This window comes from Cygnus atratus, chromosome 1, assembly GCF_013377495.2.
Source record: "Cygnus atratus isolate AKBS03 ecotype Queensland, Australia chromosome 1, CAtr_DNAZoo_HiC_assembly, whole genome shotgun sequence".
In the NCBI taxonomy this organism is placed as follows: Eukaryota; Metazoa; Chordata; class Aves; order Anseriformes; family Anatidae; genus Cygnus; species Cygnus atratus.
In genome coordinates this window covers 64,414,871-64,440,165 of record NC_066362.1, presented here as the reverse complement: position 1 = coordinate 64,440,165, position 25,295 = coordinate 64,414,871, and the positions used below count along the sequence as shown (strand labels likewise).

At 50.6% G+C, this 25,295-nt stretch overlaps 1 protein-coding gene across 1 annotated transcript; it reads left to right on the top strand.

The window, feature by feature from the left end:
* Nucleotides 1–355: 355 nt before the first annotated feature.
* Nucleotides 356–21,333, top strand: LOC118250074 (sodium- and chloride-dependent GABA transporter 1-like). Its single transcript, XM_035550704.1, has 14 exons — nt 356–593; nt 4,756–4,887; nt 5,546–5,646; nt 7,776–7,885; nt 8,236–8,368; nt 9,561–9,695; nt 10,337–10,440; nt 10,718–10,842; nt 11,913–12,025; nt 16,397–16,528; nt 17,252–17,354; nt 17,777–17,877; nt 18,665–18,832; nt 21,229–21,333. The coding sequence occupies exons 1-14, from the start codon at nt 356–358 to the stop codon at nt 21,331–21,333; spliced, it is 1,800 nt and encodes a 599-aa protein (XP_035406597.1).
* The last annotated feature ends 3,962 nt before the right edge of the window (nt 21,334–25,295 follow it).

Genomic DNA, 25,295 nt, shown 5'->3' with positions numbered 1-25,295 from the left:
GAGAGGTGAGGGGTTTGCTATATGCTGATAACAACTGGGTCTGCGTCCGTTGTTAGCAGTCTGTGTGACCATGGCTCCTCAGTAGAGCAAAATTTCCCTCCTGGTTACCTCTGGTGAAAGCAGGGAGGCATGGGGAGGCTGCCCTGATGTGCATGAGTCAACCCCATGGGTCCACCTCAGCCCTGTGAGGCTCTCCCCTGAGCATGACACACTAACACTGGGTAACTTCTTTCTTCACTTTTTCATCAGGAGATTTGCCCAGCACTTCCCATTTCATCTGAGCTTGGCCAGGACCAAGGCTGCCCTTTCTGCTCCTCCAGCCCCTGAGCAAAAGCAGCTGTACATCTGAGTCACCATGGGCAAGATGGACAACACCTCCGTGGAGCTGAGCTCTCCCTCCGAGGTGAAGCAGGCAGCCCTGGAGGAGTCGGAGCCCATTGCCCCTGAAGCCTTGAGCACCAAGAAGAAGAAGGATATCCCAGACAGGGGCTCCTGGAAGGGGAGATTTGACTTCTTGCTGTCCTGCGTGGGCTATGCCATTGGGCTGGGCAATGTCTGGCGCTTCCCCTATCTCTGCGGCAAGAACGGAGGAGGTGAGAGAAACGCACAGTGTCTGCGCTCACCTCTGAGCAGCCTTGCCCCCTGGATGGGCTCTGGCTTGGTATTGGTCTGTACAAGTGGCTGGTGGGCAGATGGAAACAGCAATAGGTTAGAAATCAAGAGAGATGGGAGGTCATCTCCCTCCCCAACTACAGACTTTCTCCATGACCTGGATCAAGTCATTAAACACGTCCTTGTGTCTCAGCTTGCCTCTGTAAAATGGTGCTGTATCTTCAACCTCAGCATGGCGATGCTTTTGTGGGGGGGAATACGTGCTGCTTTGACATCAATAGAGCAGACAACCTTTTCTCCTCCTCCCCCATGCCCATCTCTCTCAGTGTTTTTGCCTATTAGTAAAATAACCTTCCCTTCCTCCTTAACATGCTGCTCACCTCCTTGAGCCATTCCTCAGACTTCTCCACAAGTCTGAACTCCTCCGCCTCACCTTTCAGGCTGCACATATAATTATATCATCACATTAGCCTTCCCATGTTGGTGTTTGCTTCCTTCTTAGCTCTTTGTTGCCCAGAGTCCTCATCCCCAGGGTCATGTTTGTCCATGCTGCTCTGAGGGTCTCCTTTTCTCATTTATCTTCTCCTCACCTTTTTCCTTCTCTTTTTGCCTCAAATTTTATTTTCAAAACCTGCTTCATCCCCGATTCTCATGAATTCTCATGTCTCCAGCCCATCCCTGCTGTCCCTGGCATAGGGGGTGTAGGTGGACCTTCTCCTTCCCTCCTGGGAACCTGCAGTGGTCTTTCCGTGTAACTCCGTGGCTTTTAGGGGAATCATGGCCCTTTCTCTGAAGCCTGTGGAGTGAGTCCCAGTGGGACACCAGGCAGTTATCCATTTTGACAAGGTGATTTTGATTTTGGTGTGTCATTTCGCAGGGAGGCACAAGTGAGTGGCTGAGCTGAATGAGGTTTGTGGGCATCATCCAGGTCTGTGCAGGGGAGCCATGGTGCAGGTTTCCTGTGTTTATCCATCCATGCTCTGGCACCAGGCTGTGGTGCCCACCCTCATACAAAGCTTCCCAGTCTTTGCCCTGTGATAGCTGCATGATCCCAAACACTGTAACTATACAAAACTAGTTTATATAATATAGTACATTATAATATAATATAATATAATATAGTATATTATAGTTTATAACTATAAAAAACTGTATCTATGCTGTCCCTCTCCTCACATCTAAAGGTTGGGATGGTGATACCTATAATTAGGTGAGAGGTTTCTCTGAGCTAAAATCAATCCAATTTATAAAGCCATCTGAGATCCTAAGAGGGATGGTGCAGCAGAGATGTGGACCGCTGTAATTAGTGCCAGCAATGGCAGGTGGGGTAACCACTGACCTGGCAGCTGCAGGCATGCTGAGGGATCAGCCATCTGCCAGGTGAATGGGGGACTCTGCGCAGGGGGAACACTGCGCAGGTGAAATGGGGGAATTGGTACCTCTGCTCTCATGCCTTGCCTTGCCTGCTGGGTTGTGCAGCTGGTGGCAGCCTGTGCTGCTTGTTCCTCCAGCTCCATCCCAGTCTGGCTGTGCCCACAGCTGGCAACAAAGAGCAGTGAGCGGCTGATGCCTGGAAGAGGCAGAAGTGACGCACACAGGCATCACCGGTCCCTGGCGGTGAGCAGTGAGGAAGGGTCACGCTGCATCTGATGACAAGCCAGTGGGCAGCACAGGCAGAGGGCAGGATGCTAATTGTAGCATCCTGCATGTGTGCTGTGCGGGGCGCGGGCTGCTTCCATCGCACACAGGACAATTGGACTGAATGGAAATATTGTCACCTTACTGCTGTCACGTTGTATCAGCTCGTGGCTGATTTGCTCTGCATTGTAGATGGGCATGTAGTTAGGGGATATTCACCCTGGGTATGGCAGCCCCATACAAGCCCCATCCACTGCATGGAGCAGGCCTCATCCAGAGAGATGCCCAGGCTGCCTGCTGGCTCTGCGCGCAGGTGGATGAGCCCAGCGATGACTAATGCTCAGCTCCATGCAGTCCTTCTGATGTCAAAAGGATTTTACCGGACTCTAAATTGACTCTAAATGTGGCTCAGTAGGTACTAAAAATTGTCTATGAGATCCTGTTTGAATAACTTGGGAGAGGAACGTTTCTTTAAAATAAGCATCACGAACTTCTCATTTACACTTTGAGATGCCAAGAAAAGGCACATAACAGCTTGTAATGCTCAACTGATTCGTGGGCAGTGTTCACTGGCTTAAAGATTAATTGTTATTCCTTGCTGTATGGCATTAGGAGATGGAGACTGGAGATAGATGTGGGGCTGCATAGTGAGGCACAGGCATGCAGATTTTAGGTAATAATTCCCAGACTGATTTAACCTCTGGGGGTGTTATCAGTGCCTGCTGGGGAACCTGGCCCTGCAGAGTAGCACTGTTGCCAACAGCCCTCAGTTCAAGTCTGCAGTTTGGCTTGAAGATTTTCCCCAATTCTAGATTTTTTTGATTTTTTTTGGGTCAAGCCAGGATAACTGACCTGGGTCCAAAAGTTTGTCTGTTTTTGTTTGTTTGTTTGTTTTGTTGGTTTGGTTTGGTTTATTTTCTCTCTCAGTAGTCTAATAAAACTTTTTACAAACCTTCCTGGCCTGCTGCAGATGAAAAATGCAGGACCAGGCAGTGGCCAAATTTCATTAGCTACTTGCACAGAAGTGAGCCAGACACTGTGTCCACCGATAAGCTCAGTCCCCAAGCTCTACAATGACACCAAGGCAGCATCCATAGCCTCTGGCTTCTTGCAGAGCTCCTGGGGCTGGACCTGTCCCACGGGTAGGATGCTGTGTGGGAAGCGCTCATCCTGCTGCCATGCTCAGAGCTGTTGGCTCCTCCTCACCAGGCTGCTGTCGGAGCTGAGAGCCTGTACTTGCATGCCAGCTTGCAGTTCAGGCTGACAGACAGAGATCTGCTGGCCTGCAGCGTTTCCTCCCCACCACTTGCTGCCAGCTCTGCTTGCACGGTGGCCCCTGCTGAGTCCCACGCCGGGTGCTGGCACCCAGCTCTCCCAGCTGGGCTCAGCTCCCCGCTTGGCATGCAGGCATCCTCAGCTGGGTGCCCCCAGGCCAGCGGCCACAACAGCCTCGCTGCTTCGCCACCCTAGGAGAGCAGCTGAGGGAGCCTGGCTCTGCCAGGCGCAAGCTGGGCTGCAGCTCTGCAGGTGGCTCTGCTGGCTGGCTCCGTGTTTGCTCTCCTGATAACACCTGCAGAAGAAGACATGGGCTGACAGCTCGGCCCTCCAGCTGGTGCAGACATCAGTGCCACCCTGGACACAGCCAGCTGCTGCTGTGCATAGTGTCCCCCTCTCTATATCCCACTGGTATCTTCTGCAAGACTTTGTCCTCCTCAGGGACAATAGTACACTCCAGCACATGCACAAGGAAGCTGGAAAGTGAGCTTTGTGCCAAATCCTAGAAGTCAAGATGACCTGCACATGTACAGCCTTCAAATCGCATGGCAAAGCTCACCTATTGTATTTGCTCTTCTAATATTGGGGTGCAAGTAATATCTCTGCTGAATGGCTGCACTGCCTCCCTTCTAGTGACAAGAGGATTTCCAAAAGGATTCACAGAGAGGAATAATGTTTTCACCAGTGACTTCAAGGGTAAAACCTAGGGGAAGGGTGGCAAGGTATACAGGGCTGATAGAAGAGCAAATACAGGCTTAGCCATAGTTTCCTTAAAAGACTGAAACAGCTGCAAACAAAGAAAATGGTGGTCAACACCAGATATTCCTGTGCCCTTTTCCCCAAGGTGGAGAATTGTGTCACTGCAGGTAAGCCAGGAAACACCCACAAGAACAAGTTACCAATGTCAGTACCTGGGCATTTGGGTTCATTGTCACTTTGGGCTTGGCAGCACCCAAGAATCTATCAACTAAGTGAGACTGGTGTCACACGGCTATGATGTAGTGTATATATATATATATATGAGATACATATACCCACAGTGGTATGACTACATAAGGGGAAGGCTCTCAGTGCTCTCAGTGGGAGACTTTCCAAACTCACCAACACCAGCTGTTGCCTCTGAGCAAGTCTGCTCATCATCGTGTGGGTGCTGCTGGAGAAACAGCAGCTGGAGACATTTACTTCTTGGTAAAATGGGGAGACACATGATAACACTTCTCCTTCTTTCAGGGGCCTTCCTCATTCCCTATTTCCTGACGCTGGTGTTTGCTGGGATTCCCCTCTTCCTGCTGGAAACTGCTCTTGGCCAGTATACCTCTGTGGGTGGACTGGGGGTCTGGAAATTAGCACCCATGTTTAAAGGTACTGTGCTGTAAGTTTGTGGAGGTGGTGGCATGTAGCTACAGAAAAAAGTCCTCCAATGGTACCGGGAAGTAAACCCCTGGGGAGCTGGGGTGGGATGCCAGATCAGCAGAGTTTTTTCCATCTATATTTATCGGGCTGTCTTTGACCATGAAGCCTGGAGTTGCTAACATCACCGTGCAGTTAAGCAGTCCTGTGTGGTGACAGAGCTGTTCAAGAGCAACAAGGACTTGATGCAGGGGCTCTGGCTGCAGAAGACCTGCCCCTATCCTCCCCATGTGGGCTCACCTTGTTTGCCTGGGAAGGCTGTAGATAGAGTTTGCGGACCTGCTGCCACATCTGGAGTCACAGCCTTCTGGAAACAAATGATGATTTAGAAATGCCTTGGACATGGGAAGGAGAGTTTCTGCTGGGGAAGTGACCAGATCTTGTTTTTGTGGAGCTCTGTCCCTAAAGTATCTGTAGCAAACTGAAATTTTCACCCAATGGAAATGAGTGAGTGAGAAATGTGAGGGAATAAGCCTCCCTTGCTGACCAGTTCACTTGAAGGCACTGTGTATGTTTTTTCTGGCTCTGCCACAAAGCTTGTTGTGGTGCCCAGGAGCTCAGATGGGCACCAGAGACCTGGATTGATGCTGCTCTCTGCCTTCTTTCCTAGGAGTGGGGCTGGCAGCTGTGGTTCTCTCCTTCTGGCTGAACATCTACTACATTGTCATCATCGCCTGGTCTCTCTACTATCTCTTCAATTCTTTCACTGCGGTGAGTCACAGGCATTTCTGCGGTGTGGTGTTGGCTGTGCAGTCCTTACTCCCTGCTGTGTAGGGAAGAGTTGCTCATGCCATGAAACACACCTTGTGTGTTTTAAAACCCACCTCGTGTCTCTGTTGTACGTCTGGAGCTGTGTGAAACCAAGACTGCACGTTCCCCAGCTGTGTGTTGTTACAACATGTTCTCATTACATGGGATTTATCTAAGGTCCTGACCTTAATTAGTCCTCATTTACACTTCTCTTGATAAATGAAATCCCCACAATTTCTTCCGCTTGGAACACGATTCAGAAAGCATTTAGATATCAGGTTGTGACTATCCCTTAACAGGTACTTCAGCATTGCGGTATATAATGGTCTCCTCTCCTGCAGCAGGATATTTTACCATGCGAGATTTCCATGTGAACACCCCATGTTAATTTCTTGGTAGCTGGGTGATTTCTTCTGGCCCAGCAGCTGAGAAGAGCACCCTTAGCTCTCTGAGCAACCTGCAGCGTTAAAGACATCAACTCTATGGTTCAAATGGGATGACTTTCATTTAAATATAAGCCTGAACTGCTGTTACAAAGGTTGTACAACCACTTGCACTGTTTGTTTGATCAAAAGATTTCACGTCTGTTAACACTTCAGCTAAAATGTTCTGTCTGGCATGCCCAGCTGCACTTATACCGCCTTTACTCACTGTAGGCTGCTGGGTCCTGAACAAAATATTCAGCAGTGGATGACTAGTACACCCTCAAGGGATTCCCAAGTGAACAAAAGGCTGGGCAGGGTGCATCTTAGGATGTGTCCTTGGCTTGTTGAGGTGTCACAGACCTGGCTGGTGACAGTGTCAGTGTCTCCACAGGCAGCTCCAGGTGTCTGCTTTCACCTGAGATGCTTCCCAACATGCCAGTCAAAAAGCTAGGCTGATGCATGACCCCTGCCCCTCCTAAATTTGACTAGGAGTATTTGGAAGCTGAACAAGGAACCCAGCTTGCCTTGTGCAGCTTCTGTCCTCTGAGATCCAGAGGAAATAGAGCAGCAAAAAAGTCTCCCTGCCCACCCCTCCTGGAAGAGCTGTGCCGCATCTCTGTCATGCAAACCACTTGGTTGAAGGGCTGCTGTGTGGCTCTGCTTATAGGCACTGGTGCAACAAAACACTTGAAACACAGATAATATTTTTTAATGGGGTCTGCATTCATGGATGGATAGGAATGGACACAAACATATTCCCAAAGGCTTTGTTGAGCTGGAGCCCGAGGCCTAATCAACAAAGGGAAATCATCCAGAGTAGTCCTTCTGCAGCCATCTACGTGCTGTGGACGTGCCTGCTCTGCGCTGGGGAAATGAGACTGCTGCACGTGGGGATGTGTCTGAGCTGCTCAAGCTGGGCTCCCTTAGCCATGGCACTATGTGGCAAGGGCACGCTGCCCTGTGTGCTCATACAGCCCGTGATGCTGCAGCTCCAGAGCTGATTGCATTCAACCTGCAACGGTGTGCTGCCGTCACGCTGCTGCCCACGGTGTAAACATATCCCAAGAACCTCTCTGCACTGCTTAAAATCAGGGGAGGGGACAGCACGAAATAACTACCGCGCTTCACGTTTACTTCCGAGCTTATGCTGCAACAGTTTATTCATACAGACAAGCCCTTAGCCCCCAGTTCTCAATGCCATGTTGCTTTTTACACATTGGAGCCTGGTATAAATAGGAGATAAGGAACAAAACAGAGTTTATCCTTTGTGCAGTAAATTCCAACCTCTTGTTGTGTGAAAATAGCCAAAAGCTGTAGTGATTATAAACACAATATCCGCTGGTAGCTATTTTAATTAGTAGCTATTAATTACCAACAGTTAATTGGAAATTGCTTCCTATCCAGGGAATTGCTGCATTTTATTAGAGCTATGACATTGCCTTAATCATGTCTTGATATTGTTTCCTGGAAAAGCCTGCATCACACTTCATTGTTATTCTGGAAAAGCATTTAACGCCTTTGGCTGCAAGGCTCCTGCCCATCCAGATGAACCACCTGTCCTCTTTGCAAAAATAAAATAATAATAATAATGGGTTTGCAGTTTAAAAGAAGGCAGTATTCACTCCTTGCCGGAGATGTGGTGCTAACTACATGCATGCTCCCCAGGACCTGCCGTGGCAGAGCTGCGGGAACGCCTGGAACACTGAACGCTGCTTCTCCAACTACTCCCTGGAGGACACCACCAACCTCACCAGTGCCGTCACCGAGTTCTGGGAGTATGTCCACAGCTGCCTACACCAGGTTTCTCCCCCACCGTGGCCGTCCTGCCAGCTGGGGCTGCTGCCCTCCCTGTCAAGTCCTGGCCTTGGAAAGCCAGCTACTGGCTGGGGTGGGCATGGGTGTGGGGTGTGATGTGTAGTCAGATAAATAGGAAGGGTAACGGCCTCTCTGCATCTGTTCTCCTTCCATTAGCCCTTCATGATGAGCCTTGGGTTCCCCTAGGGTTTTGCAGGCTCTTGTGCATGCCTGCACCTGGCCCTTCTCTCTCTAGCCACCTCTGGGATCTCCCACCCCTCTGTCCTCAAGGGTTGGGCCTCCCTTTAACGCAATCTCCTCCCTCCCCTAGGAGGAACATGCACCAGATGTCTGGGGGCCTGGGGGAGCCCGGCTCCATCCGCTGGCCTCTGGCCGGCACGCTGGCCCTGGCCTGGCTGCTGGTCTACTTCTCCATCTGGAAGGGCGTGGAGTGGACAGGCAAGGTACGTGTGGTTTGGCACTGTCGAAATGTCCTCCAGCCTCGATATAGTCTGAGTGCCTATAACTACGGTTACGGTGTTTCAAGGCAGAATCACAGTAGATGCTATTAAATTCTTGACATTTACCTTACACGGTTGTAAAAAATTGCTACTGTGTTCATGGTAACTTTCAGTCTAAGCACAGAGAATAACTGTTCCCTGCAAAGTCACGGGTCTGAGCGCTCAGTCTCTCTGAAGGTTTTGGGAAGAGATTTTTCAGAGATGACTTATGCTACCCATCTCAGGACAGTTCAAGAAGGTGAGGTCTATTCTGGGCTCCCCCTTTTGAAAATCGGGGTCTCTTAAAATGCTGTGGGCTGAAAAACACTCACTGCCTGGATTGAAAATTTCTCTGCTGCCCTTTAGTTATTGGTGGGAGACTTACAGATGAGAAGCATATGGTTATTCACTGAGTAGCATTTCAGCCCAGCACAGCAGAGAGGTAATTGCTTAGTTTAGTGAAACGGTGATGCTGAGATACTGAGGTGTGTTATTTAGAGCACAGCGTGTTGTAAAGGGACAGCATTATGGAAGGAATAATCTAGAGGGAAGATCAGAAAGAAGCACTTCAGAGGTAGGTCACCTCAACTGTTGACTCCTGTGGGGGTTCTTGGGTGAGGTTTTGCTACGCAGCCGCAGCAGAGCCCCACTGACTGCTGTTGCGTGTTGAGGGACGGCACGTGCTTGTGATTCTCTGAAACATTGCTGAAAAGAAAGCCAAGATGGCTAATGTTTCTTGATGTGTTGGACTAGAGGAACACCGGCTTTAGCTCTGCAAAATAAGGATGCAATGACTTAAAGGGATTACTTCTGTGAACTAAACTTATCCCTCTGCAATTCCCTTGTCTTTGGGCAATCCATCCAGAATTTCGCCTGCTACTTTTGCGATTAATGTGTCCTTGCATGTCATTGGCAGAGAGAAACAGCCAGAAATGTTACTTACATGGGAGCAGGAGATGGAAAACACAGGGAAGCTGTTGGCCAGTCTCTTCCCTGGGGGCTGTGCGGGCTGCTCTCCCTGCGATCACAGGCTCAGCCAAGAGTGGCAATGCATGGGGACCCTGTCCCTCCTCAGAGTGGGACACAGTGGCCACAAAGTCACCATGGGTAGGAAGAGGAATGGCTGATGGCCTCTCTCCCACTGTGTCTCCCACAGGTGGTGTATTTCTCAGCCACCTACCCCTACTTCATGCTCTTCATCCTCTTCTTCCGGGGAGTCACACTGCCAGGGGCCAAGGAGGGTATCCTCTTCTACCTCACGCCTGACTTCAGAAAGCTCTCTGACTCCGAGGTTGGTAGCCTGGCTGTACGTAACCTGTTGGGAGCTCTGACATCCAAGCTATCTCCCTGTTAGTGTTCCCTGGGATCTTCCCTTGAATAATTTAAGAAGGAATTGAAAATGAAACAGAATAGCTGCCCCATTAAAGTTGTCACAACCCTCACAATTTGAGGCAAAACTCAGGTCCTTAATGGGTGGAAAATGAGTGCAGCAGATGTTTTGTAATTAAGTGATATTTAAGTGAGAAATTACCACAACAAAGGAGCCTCCCCTCTGCACCAGGAGTGCCTCATTTCCCTGATCACCTTGGGCTGGTGATTTGGCCCTGCTTTGGTGTTCCCAGGGAGAGGATGATGTGGTGGCACTAGTGTTGGGAGCTCAGGAGCAACACAAACACAACAGGGAACAAAACAGCACTTCTTGGAAGTGTTAGATGGCGAAGTGGTGGTGTGCTGGATGGCTGAGTCACCAACCCTGCGGTCTGGATCCGGCCCCCTCAGTGGCCCCGTGTGGAGCTGCCTGCAGCGTGGAGGCCAGCCCCTGAGGGAGGGAACGATGGGCTGTGTTACCCAGAGGTTGGGTGGTGGTGGGCCTCACCCACCCAGCTGGCCACACGGTGCAGGACAGGCTCAAAGCTGGCTCTTTCTCCACAGGTCTGGATGGATGCGGCCACACAGATCTTCTTCTCCTACGGCCTGGGGCTGGGGTCCCTAATCGCACTGGGGAGCTACAACACTTTCCATAACAATGTCTACAGGTCTGTTGGGTTCTCCTGCATCCCCGTGTGGTGGGCGCAGCAAAGCGTTGCAGCCACCATCCCACAGCCCCTCTGCCCCGAGTGTTTGTGGGTGTGGAGGGGTCACAGTGAGTCTGGGTGCCCGACCTCTGATATCCCCCTGTGTCACCATGCAGCTGAGGGGCACGCTGCCGTCTCCCTAGGGGGAAGGTTTAGTCTTCCATTTGCCCACCCTTTGATTCTTGCCTCTTTGGTAGGGTCTTGCAGCTGGTTTCTTCTCTTACTTTCTCTTTTGCAGAGACTCTATTATTGTCTGCTGTATAAACTCCACAACAAGCATATTCGCTGGATTTGTTATTTTCTCTATCGTTGGCTTCATGTCGCACATCACGAAGAAGTCCATCTCAGAGCTGGCCTCCTCAGGTAAGCAGTCACAGCAGTGCTGCCAATAAGGCTCAGACTGTGTTTTCATCCCTACTCCTCCAACATCCCCTATTCAGGTTTGTATTTCTCTACTTTGATACTCAGAGGTTGTCCCTGAGTTAAAATGGAGAAGAATCAGATCTTAATATTTTCCTGTGAAACCTTTCTGCACTGTATATGTACAGAGTACCAGAGCTTTTTCTGTCATTGGTGTAATGGCACCACTTTTACTGGTGTAACCAATACCACTTCAAACACAGGATGCTCCTGTCTTGTCCACAAGCCAAGTGTGCAACCCTCTTTGCATGCCCATCCACCAAGATGGGTCCAAGGCACCTGTGGCTGCCATTTATTGCACACCAATTCCTGCTGCCAGGGGCATCCCTGTCTACTTTTAATGTTCACCTGCTTTCAGTGGTGAAGTTTTATATGCTTTTGCTACAGTAAAATATTTAGGCTGCTTGCTTTCTGAAACCTTCCTTGGAGAATAGATGGCTCCTCACACATTGCCTGTGTTCTCAGCAGATGTGATCAAAACTTGGAGTCCCTTTTCCATGCAAAATTTAAAAATTGTAATCTCAGAATATTTTTTTTAACCTAGATGGGACTCCGTCTTTTTGCCCAAAGACATATTTTGAAATTGCTGTTTTCCCAGAGAAAACTTTAATCTCAAGCAACAGCATTTTGTGATGGGAGGGGAAAAAAAAAAAAAGGATATCAGGAAAGTTACATCCAGCTCTGAATTTCATTCTTTTTTTTTTTTTTTTTTTTTTTTTTTTCCTAGCAAAGTATTCCAGCTCTATTTGGTAGCAGTGATTTGATGACTTTCTTTCTGGCAGGAGAAGAAAAGGCAAAGCATTTCTTCAGTCATTGATGCCTCCCCATCCCACCGCTGTTCACCCCACAGGGTTGGTGTGTCACGGGTGAAGGCTCATGTTGTTCTAGCTCCTGTCTTAAATTTCTGCACTTCCCAACTGCCATCACTGACTCTCCCTCACTGTTGCTTGTCACTCAGACTTTCCACCAAATGCATTATAAACATGGACTCACCTTTCTTTTTGCTGCCACAGGCCCCGGACTGGCTTTCCTTGCCTACCCACAAGTGGTCACACAGCTACCCCTGTCCCCGCTCTGGTCCATCCTCTTCTTCTCTATGTTGATGATGCTGGGCCTGGATAGTCAGGTGAGACAACCCAGGGACAAAGTGGGGTGAGATACAGAGATATTTTTGGACATGATGGTGGTTTTTAATTCTGCACCTTGGGTCAGTGATGAGTAGGGTCTTTTCTTAGACTCAGCTACGTGAAACAAAACCTCCTGTGTGCTCATCACCCCTGCACTCTTTCCCTAACATGGTCATACACACTGCAAGCGTGGTGGTATCTGACCTTCCAGCGTACCAGTCATGGTCCTGCTGCCGTTTAAAAACACAATAGTGACCAGCAGAACCAGCTAGCCTTATGAGATGATCACCACTTCCCTGTAGGAGTATTTTTGGAAAGCTGTTCTCCATTCAGAATGGGTTTTGGCCCTAGAGAAGTGTTGGTGCTGCTGTTTGGGCACAGTGTGTCCCGGTCTTGCCAGGTGGCCTGACAGGGAAAGGAAAATAAGGGAAATCAGTATTAACTGTTTCATTTTGTGTCCACACAATAACAGTTTGTGGTTGTTGCCATTCTTGGTATTTTTTGAGAAGCTAATTTTGTGTGCTTTGGATTTCCTTACTGTATCATGGAGCACAGTGACCAAACTATCTCTGGTGAGGCAATGCCAAGAAAATGCCACTACTTTGGCTTACTGGCATGAGCTAGGGTAGAAAGTCCCCAACTTTTCCACTCCCAGGAGCTGGCAGGAGCATCTCTGTGCGACACGTACCAGTCTCTGGCCAGACTGCAGCACTCTGTTGTGTCATCGGCAGGTTGCACTGAGAAAAGCAGTGATGTGGTGTTTGAAGCAGGGCTCCCCCGTGGTGATGGGGGTTCGGTGCAGGATTTTGGCACTGTTGTTGATAACAAGTGTAGTCCTGTTAATTACAAGGTGGAGTGTTGTGCTGCTTGAGCTCTCTCACCAGCTTTGTAGTGAGCAGGCTCCTGGCAGAGGAAGGGAGCCATGCCTTGGGAAAGGCTCCCCAAACAAAACAGCATGGGCTCTCTTTTTTTTTTTTTTTTTTTTTACAAGTGATGATACTTTATTTTTTTTTCTTTCTGTTAATTCAGCATAAAAGTAGCTACCCAGTGAAGTAACCCCTTTGGGGTGGGAAGTGCACTAAAACCAAAGGCTCCTTCAGAAGCGTGTGTTTGGTCTGTCACATCCTCTCCTGTGCTTGCATGGTCTTTCCTTGGCACAAAATGGATGCTCTCCCAGATTACATGTAGCCTTCATAAACCCGAGTCTAGTTCAGAATCAGACATATTCCTGAAATGTCATAACTGGTTTCCAAGAAAATCTGATCAGCCAGACCTGGTTTTCAATTATGGCACACTCCCATAAACACATCATGAAGCTCACAGCTGCATGACCACAGACATTATTGGCAAATAATTTCAAATAATGACTAAATGTTCCAAAAGAAGCTCCATTTACAAAAAAAAATAAATAAATTGCTCTCCATGGATTATTCACTCAGCTCTAGTAAATAGTTCGAGACATGACAATAAGCCTCAAAGCACAGTGTGGAATTTATTTGCTGCATTTGCTTCTCAAATACCACTTGAAATTCTCCAAGTCCCCTCTGCCAGCCAGTCTCAGAGGGCAGGCAGTCTGTGGGGGGCTATCGCTGCCTGGAGGAGGAGCAGGGGGGGAGGAAGCATCAAACAGAAAACAGGCTTTTAAAAAAGTGCAGATAAATAGATGGGGAGAAGCTTTCTGTGTGCATGCAGGAGCTCTGAGTCAATCAAACGCGCGATTTACAGAGCGGCAGCCTGTGAATCTAAAACAAATAACATGTATGGGCTTCAACAAGGGCTGCAATCGCACATGCGTTTTGAAGCATCCATTAAAAAATAAAAAAGGTGGGCGGAGGTGTGCCCGTGCCCACGATCTCAGCAGAGAGCCTTCTGCAGATGCTGCCCAGCTCCAGCCACCTCCTTGCTGTCGTGATCCTCTCCTCCGTGGTGCGATGAGCGGAGCAGTGACCTACATCGGGGCACATGCACCTCCCAGCCGTGCCCGCAGTTGCTGCTCGTGGTCCTGGTCCTTCATGTTCACTCTGTTTCTGATCTACCCCGGCTTCAGCTCTCTTGCATAATATGTTAATGCTTTCTTTTAACCTACCGATTTCCAGGTCAGGCATTTTCTCCCCAAGGGAGCTAGCAAGCCTTGTGACTGCAAGCCTGCGTCTGTCCCATGTGAGGCCGCCTCTCGCAGGTTATCCGTGAGGATTTGCTGCTGAGAGCAGCCAGACCCATGCTCAGGGCTCCCCGCTGCACATCTGGCAGCTGTGGTTAAGCCACCCCCAGGCCCTGGTCCTGGCTGGGTCAGGGGGTTCCTTCTGGTTGGCGTGGCCGAGGGGCTAGCAAGCCCCTGGCACCATGGGAGGATGGGGGAGAGGCTGCCAAGCCCAGGTCACTGGACCCAGCAGCTTGGGTAGTGAATAAGCACCAAGAGGGGAAAAAGAGCAAAAGAGAGGTGATTGGGAATACGGTCTTTAGGAGAAAAACAATATCATGGAGAGAAGCATGAAGAAGAACAGAACGGGCTAAAAATTGTGGCTAGAGACAGTGCATAAAATGGAGCTTTTTGGAAAGCAGACTGAAGTGTGCTTGCACATGTGTATGTGTGTGTATCCACCTGCCTCCACAAGTGCACACATAAGGTGAAGTAAAGAAGTCCAGAAGGCACAACAATAACCAGACACTCATCACTCCTGGAAGCAGGGTGCTTTCCCTCAGGTGCCTATTCATCCTGGCTGCATGTCTGGGGTTAAGTGTGTGGGCTGGGAATTTTGGACAGGGAAGCAAGGTCTGGAATTTGAGCCTCCTCCAGCCCCAGTGGCTGCATCACCTCCCAAGCCTGAGGCAATGAGGTGGCGAGGCAATTTTCAGTGAACGGTATGAAGGTCACTGCCTCTTTTATGGCTAGGGAAAAAAAAAGCATACCACCATTTGGTTCCCAATTTTGTCTAGCTAGCTGGACACCCATGACATCCACCCTCTCCCCCTGGTCCCAACCTCTCTGCCTTGCCTGGTGCCAGGCTGCCCAGCGCTGGCCATGCAGCCACGTGGAAGGAATAGCTTTCGACAGGGTTGTTTTTGTCATGCTGGCGCTTCACACCATGGTGCCAGCTCAGTCCTGACTCTTCCAGACAGCGAGCTGGGTGGGATGGGGATGCAGAGCTCACTGTCGATGAGTATAAAGGCAGCTCAACCCCTGCCCAAACAGCAAAGGATGCTTTAATAGCACTCTTGTCCAACATAAAAGGCTTAGTTCATTATAAATTTGAGTCAAAGCAATAGAGCTTGGGCTCTCTGGGATGCAGCCTTCCACACTACACCGTGTACAGATAAAACCCTGGGCAGAAACATTGCTCTTTGCCTCGCTCTGTGCCCCAGAACCGACAGGACGTGAGCTCTTCCACCGTCCCTGCCCAGCAGCAGGCATGACTCAGACACCCAGCTTTTCTTCCACGGATTTTTCCAGCGCTATGCTGCTCTTTTTAGGCTGTGCATCTCTACCCCTACCTCCACTGATTTTTCTTTTATTTTTTCTTCTTGTCTCCCTGTTCAGATCTAAATCTATAAATGCCCTCACATTCTAGAGCGCCCTCCCAGAGACAGAGAAGTCCCTGACACCCAAGAGCAATGAAAGATCTGTCATTGTCACTGGCTTATGCACTTACTGAGGGTGACCAGGGGAATGGTCTCATAAGCTTCCCAGTATTTTTGCTACAGGTGTGATGTGCTCTCTGAGAGCTGTGTGTTACCAGTGGTTCCTGGGAGTGAGACATAGAAGTGACTCCCACAATTTAACAAGGAATAGGAGGGAAGGATGCACTGCCCATATACAAACTGCCCTCGTGCCACGGGACAGGAAGGTCACACTCATGGGGACTTCTTTATGTGTCACGGTGCAGGCAGCATTAGCACGCTGTGCCTGGTACAGCACCACATGAGTGCCTCCAGCTCTAGAAAGACCGTGTGCTGTGAGGATGGTCTTTTAAAGTACTGTGTGCTTGAAAAGTGAGATAAAGCCAGCAGCAGACAGGCACACTGCTGCGACGGACAGCCCGGCAGCTCGGGGAGCGGGGCACTGGTGGGTGGCCCTCAAGAAGTCGGGGAGGAAAGAGGAAGCTTTCCATGGGTGGCAGAAGGTGGAGATATATCTCAGCTAATTTTTGGCATTTAAGCTCAGTCCTTTTAATTCCCTCTATGTTCAGTGAAGGGAGAGAGGCACTTTCAGAAGATGATGAAAATCAACATTGTGCAGAGCCTTCTTTTCTAGTGTCTGGAGATGACACTCAAGGAAACGAGGCTCTCAGCATTGAGGTTAAATGGAGGTGGGGGTGGTGTCAGGTTCAGATACTCACAGACAAGTCCCTGGTGTATATCTTTTGCCACAGTTCTGCACCGTGGAGGGGTTCATTACAGCCCTGATGGATGAATATCCTCACGTCCTGAGAGCCAGGAAGAAGGTCTTCATTGCGATAGTCTGTTTCATCTCTTACCTCATTGGATTCTCCAACATCACCCAGGTACAGACAGCTTGTACCTCTGCTCCTGGCACTTCTCCAGGCACCTTTGCATATCACAGTAGCATCAAAAGCTTGGGGAGAAGTGACTGTAATCATGGGGGCCATCCTAGTGCTGAACAAATGGGCTTATCGTCACTGCCACGTCTCAGGTGACTTAGGATGCCTCTGTCATTGTCACCACCATCCTGGGGCCTGGTTTGTTCTTTTGCTGTTTGCAATAAGGGCTCAGGCCAGAAAAGCCCAAATTGAAGGAATGCTTGGTACAAAGGGTTAAGATAACATGAACCAGTCTCTTGGGGCCCTGAACCTCTGGGTCTGAAGCCAAGGTTCACGTGTGTGGACGTCAGGGCTGCGTGGTCTTCAGACCACTTGTGGAGCTCTGCAGGTTTGTGAGGAGGCAAAGCAGCAAAGCTCCTGGGAGGGGCAAGGAGATTAAATTAAGTGGCTCCACCTAAACCAGAGAAAAATAAGAAAGCCTAGTGAGTCGCTGCTTTTCTCCTCACCATTGGCCATGCCAGAACAAGCTGGCTAATTGTCTGCAGGAGCACATTGGTTTTTCTTCTGGGAACCTGATTCCAGTGGAAACACTGAAGTGCTCGCTCTGCTGTCCAAGGAAATTAACATTAAAGCCAGCAGTTTAAACAGTAGCAATCCAAGCAGCTGGCTGATATTGTCAAGCATAATCTATAACCAAGCTCCTTGACCCTGGCTTTGTCTCCTCAGGGTGGCATTTATGTCTTCAAGCTCTTTGATTACTACTCAGCCAGTGGCATGTGCCTTCTCTTTCTTGTCTTCTTTGAGACCATCTCAATTTCTTGGTGTTATGGTAAGCACAAAAGACCTTATTTCTTTCTTGTCTCCACGGGCACAGTGAGATTTTTCTAAAGCGTCCAACGGTGAAGCCAATGAAAGATTTGCAACTGAAAATAGCTCAGGCAGATAACTCCAGAAAATCAGGAGTAGGAGGCTGTCATCTCACTTCTCCAGGCCACCACAAAGACCTCTGCACAAACTGGCAGATGCCTAGGGTCCTGCCCTCTGGTACCTCCCGAGGACACCAGGACCATCAAAGCTTCTAAGCTGAATCTGTGTTTGTGTCCCCGTCTCCTGACTCCTCCAGATAATGATTCCCATGCCACAGCATTGTCACCCTCTCACTGTGGCTGGCCTTTGCTCTGTCATGAGAAGAGGTGATGACTGTGGCACTGAGAATGGATGGTTTTCTCCAACAGTCGTTTCTTCCTGTAGGTGTGAACAGATTTTACAGGAACATCGAAGAAATGATTGGCTACAAACCTTGCATCTGGTGGAAGATCTGCTGGGCCTTCTTCACTCCTCTTGTATGCCTGGTAAGAACAGAAGGAACCTATCTGCAGGAGTGGATCCAGACGGGCCTCTTAGTTTGGATGGGCCATAGGGGAAACACTATGTTCTCAAGGTCTGTCCATAACTTCAAGGTGCTTGGTAGGCTTATCTGAGATGGGTGAAGTAATACAAGACCCTCTTTCACCCTGCCTGCTGGAAATCATGCATAAGAAAAGATCCAGAGTGATTGTTTTAATCTAAATTATGCTATCAGTTCTTTCTGAGATGCCAAGAGAAAAGCAAATAATTTACTGTTTTTAGAAGCTGTTATTGGTACTGGAGAAGGTTCTCGGCTGCTGCAGCTTCTTGCCTCAGTGCCTAATAGGCTTGTCAGAGTAAAAGACACCAGCAAATACAGTATAGCTGATTGTGGAGCAATCTTGCCTTTGCTGGTTCCCACATTTCCAGCAGGAGTAGTACAAGGAATGCCATGAGAAGGCCAGTGACAGGGAGCTGAAGGCTCCTGAGGCCAGTTAGTAACCAAGTTCCTGACTCGGTTAGGAACTGCTTAGAGGGGGCACAGCTTATCTGAGCAGTCTGGTGGAGAAGAAAACCAGGGTTATTCCAGTTCCAGCATTTCACATAGGATAATCAGGGGAGAAATGATTTAAAATTAAGAGATGATGGGCTGAAAGCATCTAAAATAGTTTAAGGAGCTACTGGATTTCTGTAATACCTCTGTGAGCTAAGAGGATGATGAAGGAAAAAAATGAACAGATGGCCTCTGATTTTGCACACCCTCACCTGCGATGGCTGATGCTCTTTTCCTAGGGTGTGTTCTTCTTCAGCGTGGTGGAAATGACCCCTCTGACACTGGGAAAATACGTCTATCCTGCGTGGGGGCAAGGCATTGGCTGGCTCATGGCCCTGTCCTCCATGGTGCTGATTCCAGGATACATGCTGTACTGTTTCTTCACCTCAACAGGGACTCTCCAGCAGGTATGAATGGCTTCACCTCTCCTCTTCTGCTTTCTGCTTAGAGTTAAGCCTCCTGCTGAACCAATCCGAGGAGAGCCAAGCAGAGACTGCTCTGACAAAGTCCGTTTTGCCAGAGTTTTTAGTTGGGTGCCACAGGAGCCCTGCACGTCTCCTCCTCCAGGAAGGCTCGGGTCAGCCCCAAGGCACGGACCAGCCTCTGGCTACGTGGGCTGGCTGGAGAGGAGTTCCCAGCACAGCTGGGCACTGGAGCCCTGGAGGAGATTGGAAAAAAAATAAAAACCCTTGAAATGTAGTAACCCAGAGAAATCCCAGTTCCCGACAGTCCCTGGCTAAGAGCAAGTCTACCTTGCACTTCTCAGCAGAGAAATCAACATCCTCCAAGCACAGAGCTTGAAATAACTCAGGGCTAAGACCTGCTAGTACGGAGACATACAGCAATCTTTTGATATGTGCTTTGCAAATGGCAGTCAGTGAATGAGGGGGATAAGAAGCAAGGCAGAATTTTATGCAGGAACTAAAATACCTGCAACTCTTTAATCTTGTTTAAAACTTCTTTGTGTGTGTGTGTGATTTGAGCAAGGTTTTATACAGCAGTGAATCATGAGTCTCTGTATGTCCTACCTAGTGATTGCTGTTAAGATCTCAATTACAGTGTCGATGCTCAGTCTTGAGAGCACCGTGCACCACATCCCCGGCTCAGTGCACAAGAAGTCACTGCAGGGGTGCTGCTGATTTACGACTGCCACAGCTCAGCTGCAACAGCCAGCAGATGCCACCTAAACCACTTGAGTTTACTTCGTGGATGACGTATCTTGAATAATGTTTAATTTGGAAATGTTTTGGCTGGATTCACTGGGCTGAGGTCAGCCTCAGGTTCCCTACCTCTGAGGTCAGGTTGCAGGTGGATTTTGACTCTTCTTCCTCCCAGCTCTCTGTATGGATGGGCTCCGGTACAGGATGGGTGGGTTTGATGTCTCAGATCTGCTTTCCATTTCTGGTCTCTCATCTGAGGCCATTTTTTGGTTCTTGCCATTGATCTTGAGGCCAGCATTGAGGTTCCCACAGGACTCAAGCCACTCAGGTGATTTTGGGTCGATGCAATTCCAATAGCAGATCCTTTCTCAGATATTTAGAGGGCTCCTTACCACCTTGTAATAGGAGCTGAAAAGGGGGAAAAAGGGAAGTGTGCAGATACAGATATTGTTTCAATCCCGTTCCCAGATGGGATGGGGATAGTACGTCTTGGTGTCTGGGGGAGCCCACGCCAAGCTGTGTCCCCCCAGAAGTAGCACCACTCCTTCTGACTGAGGGCTTGTGCTCCCCAGTGCCCATAGATCCAGCAATAAGCAGCAGATGGCAGCAGGAAGAAAGCAGGCTTTTGTGTGCGTGCGTGCGAGTGTGTGTGTCAGAGAGACGGAGAGAATTTTTGGCCTCTTATATGCACAGATCCTGGATTAGTTTGTAATAGAACTGAAGCTGGAGGGAAATTAGATGCCAATGCTGAATAAAGTGGTTATGACAGACAGGGAAGATTACAAGTCATTTTGATCCTACCGAGCATGAATGCGAGGGGGGAAAAAAAAAGACCATGAATGGCAGAAGCAGCTCAGTGAACATGTCAGGGACTTCACCCAGCAACAGCCTCTTCAGCTGTGCTGGAGAGTAGGAGCTTGTTTCCCTTTGCTGGAAAGAGCCTCTTCCTGACTTAGTGAAGCCTATTCAGGTCAGGCTCAATCCTCCTCTGCCTTCTCTTTTGCAATTTGAAGCATCAGCCCCTCCCTGACAGGCAAAAGTGATTCACTTGCTTTCATCACTCCTGATGCTCAGTCCACACGCCTCCAGTAATGGCTTGCCCCTCCATATCTTCCTGGGTTCTTGCTTCTTTTTACCTTGCTCTACAGTTTTCATTTGATCAGTTTTAGGGTGACGGGAATCACTGCTGGTGCTGAGGTTTGTGCAGGGGGACATGTCTGATCTGCATCAGAGGCATGGACTGTGACCTTGTCAGCATGCTGCAGCTAGTTAATAATGCTCCGTAATAAACCCTAGCTGTAAAAAATAGGGGAACTCGGAAAATGGGTCTGTTCTGAAGTCTGTGACATTACAGCTCTCTCCTGTTCCTGCTTGCAGCTGGTACTGCCTGGTAGCAGTGTGCCCGTGTTATAAAGGTGCTCCCTGCATTTCAGGTAAAAGCAGGCGCTGCTGTGCTCTGCACAGCACCAAAGCAAGGGCAACTTGCAGTGGGTGGCTGAGCGGTGCTGCAGGAGCAACCCCTGCCATGTGCACCGTCCCCTTCTGCTGTCACCGGGGCCACCACAAGGGTGGTGATGGGGGTCCCAGCCCTCAGCTGCTGCCATGTCAGCATCTGATGAGCTCTCTCCACTTGTTCCCGGCAGCGTTTGCAGCAGATGACGCAGCCCCAGCCCGAGGCGCAGGTACAGGAGAACGGCCTCCAGCCGAAGATGTCCTTGAACGGGAGGGTCTCGGATGCCACCGTCTAGGAGGAGAGCTGGAGCTCCTCGCCCTGCCCCGTAGCTGCCCGTGCCACACCATCCCTCCAGATCCTCCAGCACAGCTCGCTGTCCCCGGCTCTCTGGTGGCTTTCCAGGAGGAGAAAGGACCTGGCGGAGGACCCCCTCGCATCTCTTCCCCCCTTCCTGGCTGACCACGGCTCTGTGCGAGGTGCCACCAGGGCACTGTGTGGTGACCGTCCTCATCGTGCAACGTCCTGGCATGGGCTCTCAGAGGGGAGCATCCTGTGCCCAAGGCTCCCTCCTCCTGGAGAGAGGTGAAGCTTCTAGAGAGCTTAGACTGGTCGCTCGCCACTTCTCTCCTCTCCATCTTCCCTTTTCATGTGATCCCACACTGAGTGTCCAGTAGCACGCAGCTGTGTTGTCGCCCTGGAAAGCCACCAGGTTACAATCCCAGATGGTTATCAAGTGATGTAGCATAAAACAACACTAGCAAATGCATTGTTGGAGGGGACATAGCAGGACAACCAATTCCAGTGAGGAGCCCAGCATGCTAATAGCTGTAGGAAACCACCCCAAAACTGGAGAAGGACATCAGGAGAGGACGTGCTGCTCACGGGTGTTGTATTTCAGTCCTGCATGTCTCTAGGTGTTGCTGCCCCATGAGCCAGAGCCGAGCACAGAGGCAGCCTTTCTCTCCTGGAGGGCCCTGCTCTTTGAAGCTGCTTGCAGTGGCCACCCCCTGACCCTAAAATGCAGTTAAGAGGGCTCTTTGCTGGGTGTTTGTCCTGTTTCCTATGCTGACCATGTTCTGCTCTGTGTGGAGGCCAGTGGTCTGCTGGGCTATGGGGAGACCTTTTGGCATGGTGTGGATCTGCCCCAAGGCTGGGACAGGGCGATTCCTGCCAAGCACCCTCCTTGGCTATGTCCCCGGGTGGGAGGCAGCAAGACGCAGGGTAGTGCCCACGGGTAGCATGGCTTCTACCTGTTTTGGGAGGTGGCAGCACCGAAACCCCAGGCTGTGGAAGACGGGAGCTCCTGGTAGGATGCAGTGAGCAGTAGGCTCCCCCCATGGAGCGGTGCTGACTTCCCTTGGGGAGCGCCTGCACAGGCAGCACACACAGCACCGGGCTGGGACCTGCTGTAGGTGCTGTAACACCTCAGAGCTCTGGCTCCCTGGGCAAGGCGGCGTGAGCAGCACGCTGAGTGCACGGCCCTCATCAGGCCTTGGGGGTGTTTTTTGCAGCCTCCAGCACCACGAGCTGAGACCAGGCCCCATCCCACATCTCATCATTAGGATATTTGTGTCAAAAAAGTCACAGCTGATGGATAGACACCAGGGAGCTCTGGGTGTACACATTGGGTCTCATAAAGCTGAAAGCCAAAAACTAAGCATTCATAGTTCAGCACAATTAATCTCAGGTAGTTACAGAATGTCATCTTTCCTTGTCCTGTGATTTCAGGCACTTATGTATCTGAAATTTTCTATTCCACTTTCACCTATCTTTATAAACTGGGTGATGAAGGAAACCACAGTCTTCTCAAATCCTTTGAGAGGGGCATTTGCGTTGAGAACAGACGCTGCTCTCATCTTTGCAGTTATGTCCTTTACTAGAAACCTACTTTTGCTTGTGCATCCCGGTCACTCCCTCCCCTTAAACGCAGACTGAGAGCTTCAAACATGGGTAATGGGCAGAAGAGTCAATGCTTGGGCAAGACCCTAAAACTGTGAAAGACCTCAGCTGTACAAGGGCTGTACATCCAGGCTGGTGTGGAAGGAAGGGCCCAGAGAACAAGGTCCCTTCCCAGCTCCTCTCAAGCCCCCTCCTTCCACCCTTACAACCGTTCTCTGCTCACCCCTTGCTCAGCCGCTCACCGTGAGCCCAGTTCCCACTGAACGCTGGAGCTCGGGACCCCTGGAGGAGTTCAGCTTTTTACAACAGGATCCAGCCCCTAAGCACCCATATGCGCCCCAATAGCAAAACTGATAAATCCCAGCTGTCTTCTCTTGCTCTTTGGACCAGAATGAGTGAAATATGATTTCTTGGTATTGCTAGAAGAGGGTCCTCAAACCCTGCTCCACCAGTTCCTGCAGAGCTCTGCTTGCTCTGAAAGGCTTTGTGGCCTTTCCTGGTTTTGCACTATTTCACTTCCACCATGAATGTTCGGATCTGCAAAGTCTGGCATTTGTAGCCATGCAGGGAGGAATTTGTCCTTAGCCGAGCTCTGCCTTAGTGGCTGATACGCTTCTGCAGCATTTCCAGCCCCTCTCCTCCCATAGTGCCAGAACAGCCTTCCCACCTCCACTGCACTCCCCTCTCCTGCCCGGTGACAAGGCAGGGATGGGGCCGGCCCCATCAGCTCACCCACGCCCCAGTGGCCAGTCCCCAGTAAGGGCTGCTCCGTGCCATCCACCAGCAGCTACTGGTGGCCACCTCCCTGCTCCTTCTGCCCCCAGCAGGTCCTGGGGCAGATCCTGCTCCTTTGGTCCTGCTCCTACCCGCAGCTCTCCTGCCTCTCCTCTGCCCCGCGGCTCCCCAGCACCTGCCAGTGCCTCCCGCTCGCCGCAGGCGGCCGCTTACCATAATCCGCCGTGAAACCTCTTAATTTTAAGGAGCTATTTAGGGAGCTGTGCTCAAATCCCTTCAAAATCCTCTTTTTCCTGAGGGCTGTGAGAAATAAAAATGAATGCCGTTGCCCCCACCCTCTGCCGTAGCAGCAGGAGCTGAGGGGTGATGCAAAAGGCAGGATGGCTCCGATGCTGCTCAAGTACCACGTACCCCAGAGACATGGGCACAATGCTCTCCCCTGGGACGGGGGAGCTCTTCCTGCCGCCGTTCTCCCAGATGTGCCCCAACAGCTGGCAGCCGGTTGTGCAAAACTGTGTGTAACGTGCACAGTGTGACACGGGTGCCCTGTGGCACTGCAAGGCTTCGGCTAGCTGGCCAACGTGTAGCTTGTGGTCTCTCTGCTTCTCCATTAAATAATGCGTTGGGTGCAGCCGTGCTGTGCAGGGAAAAATGAGGTCATTCTGGACGAGCAACCTTTCTGCATCTTTGAAGTGGTGCCTGTGGTCAGAGGCGCAGGCAGCCTGAGACATCCACATCAGACCTGCTCAGAGCCGCAGGGTGGTGGGGACACGGTCACCCTGGGCTCTCAGGCTTGGTTCACCCCCTTCAGAGCTACCCCACGGCTGGTGCCTGTCCCCACCATGCCCCTGGGGGAGCCCTGGGACAGAGGTAGAAAGGGGGCAGGGGGCAGGGGGTGGCATCACAGCACCCCCATTGCAGCACTGGCCATGGCAGCGCGCCGAGGGCAGTGCTGGCTCCAGCCCAGCCCCTGTCCATCATCCCCACGGTGCCATCAGCTGAGAAGTATCCGTGTCTGGAGACACTCAGGAGAGGTTAGTGCTCCCACACCGATACCTGTCGGCCGTGACACTGATGGAGATGTCTCCTGACAGCCCGGCCTGCTGCCAAGAAAGCAGCACCAGCCTCACCGGGGCCTCAGGGACCAACCCCAGACACTGTGCTCGCTGCCAGCCAGCCATGGGGCAAAACCACAGCACCTCAGGGGTGGCATCTGTCCCTGCTGTGGCCCCTGGGGACCAACAGCCCTCGTCCCTGCTGTCACAGCCTGGGGCATGTCACCACGATGTCCCCGGCCCTGTCCCCGGGTCGCCACCTGCCCAGACTGCAGCACCAACACTTTGATGTGTTCTTGAAGCATTTTTTGTCCTGCAGGAGGGAGAGAAAGAGAGCTGACATCTCTGTCCCCTAACTGCGCTTGCTGTCAATGAAGGGATTAGGAATTATAATCCACGATTTGCATTTTAAAGCGGCTTTTCAGCTTTGCATGGGGAACTTCAGCCTGATGCTGCTGGGGAGCTCGGTGGCAGAGCCCCAGCCACGGCAGCACGGACCCTGCGGCAGCATCCCTGGGGCTCCCCATGGCAGGAGCTGCTCCTGGGATGCCAAGTGCCAAAATGCACC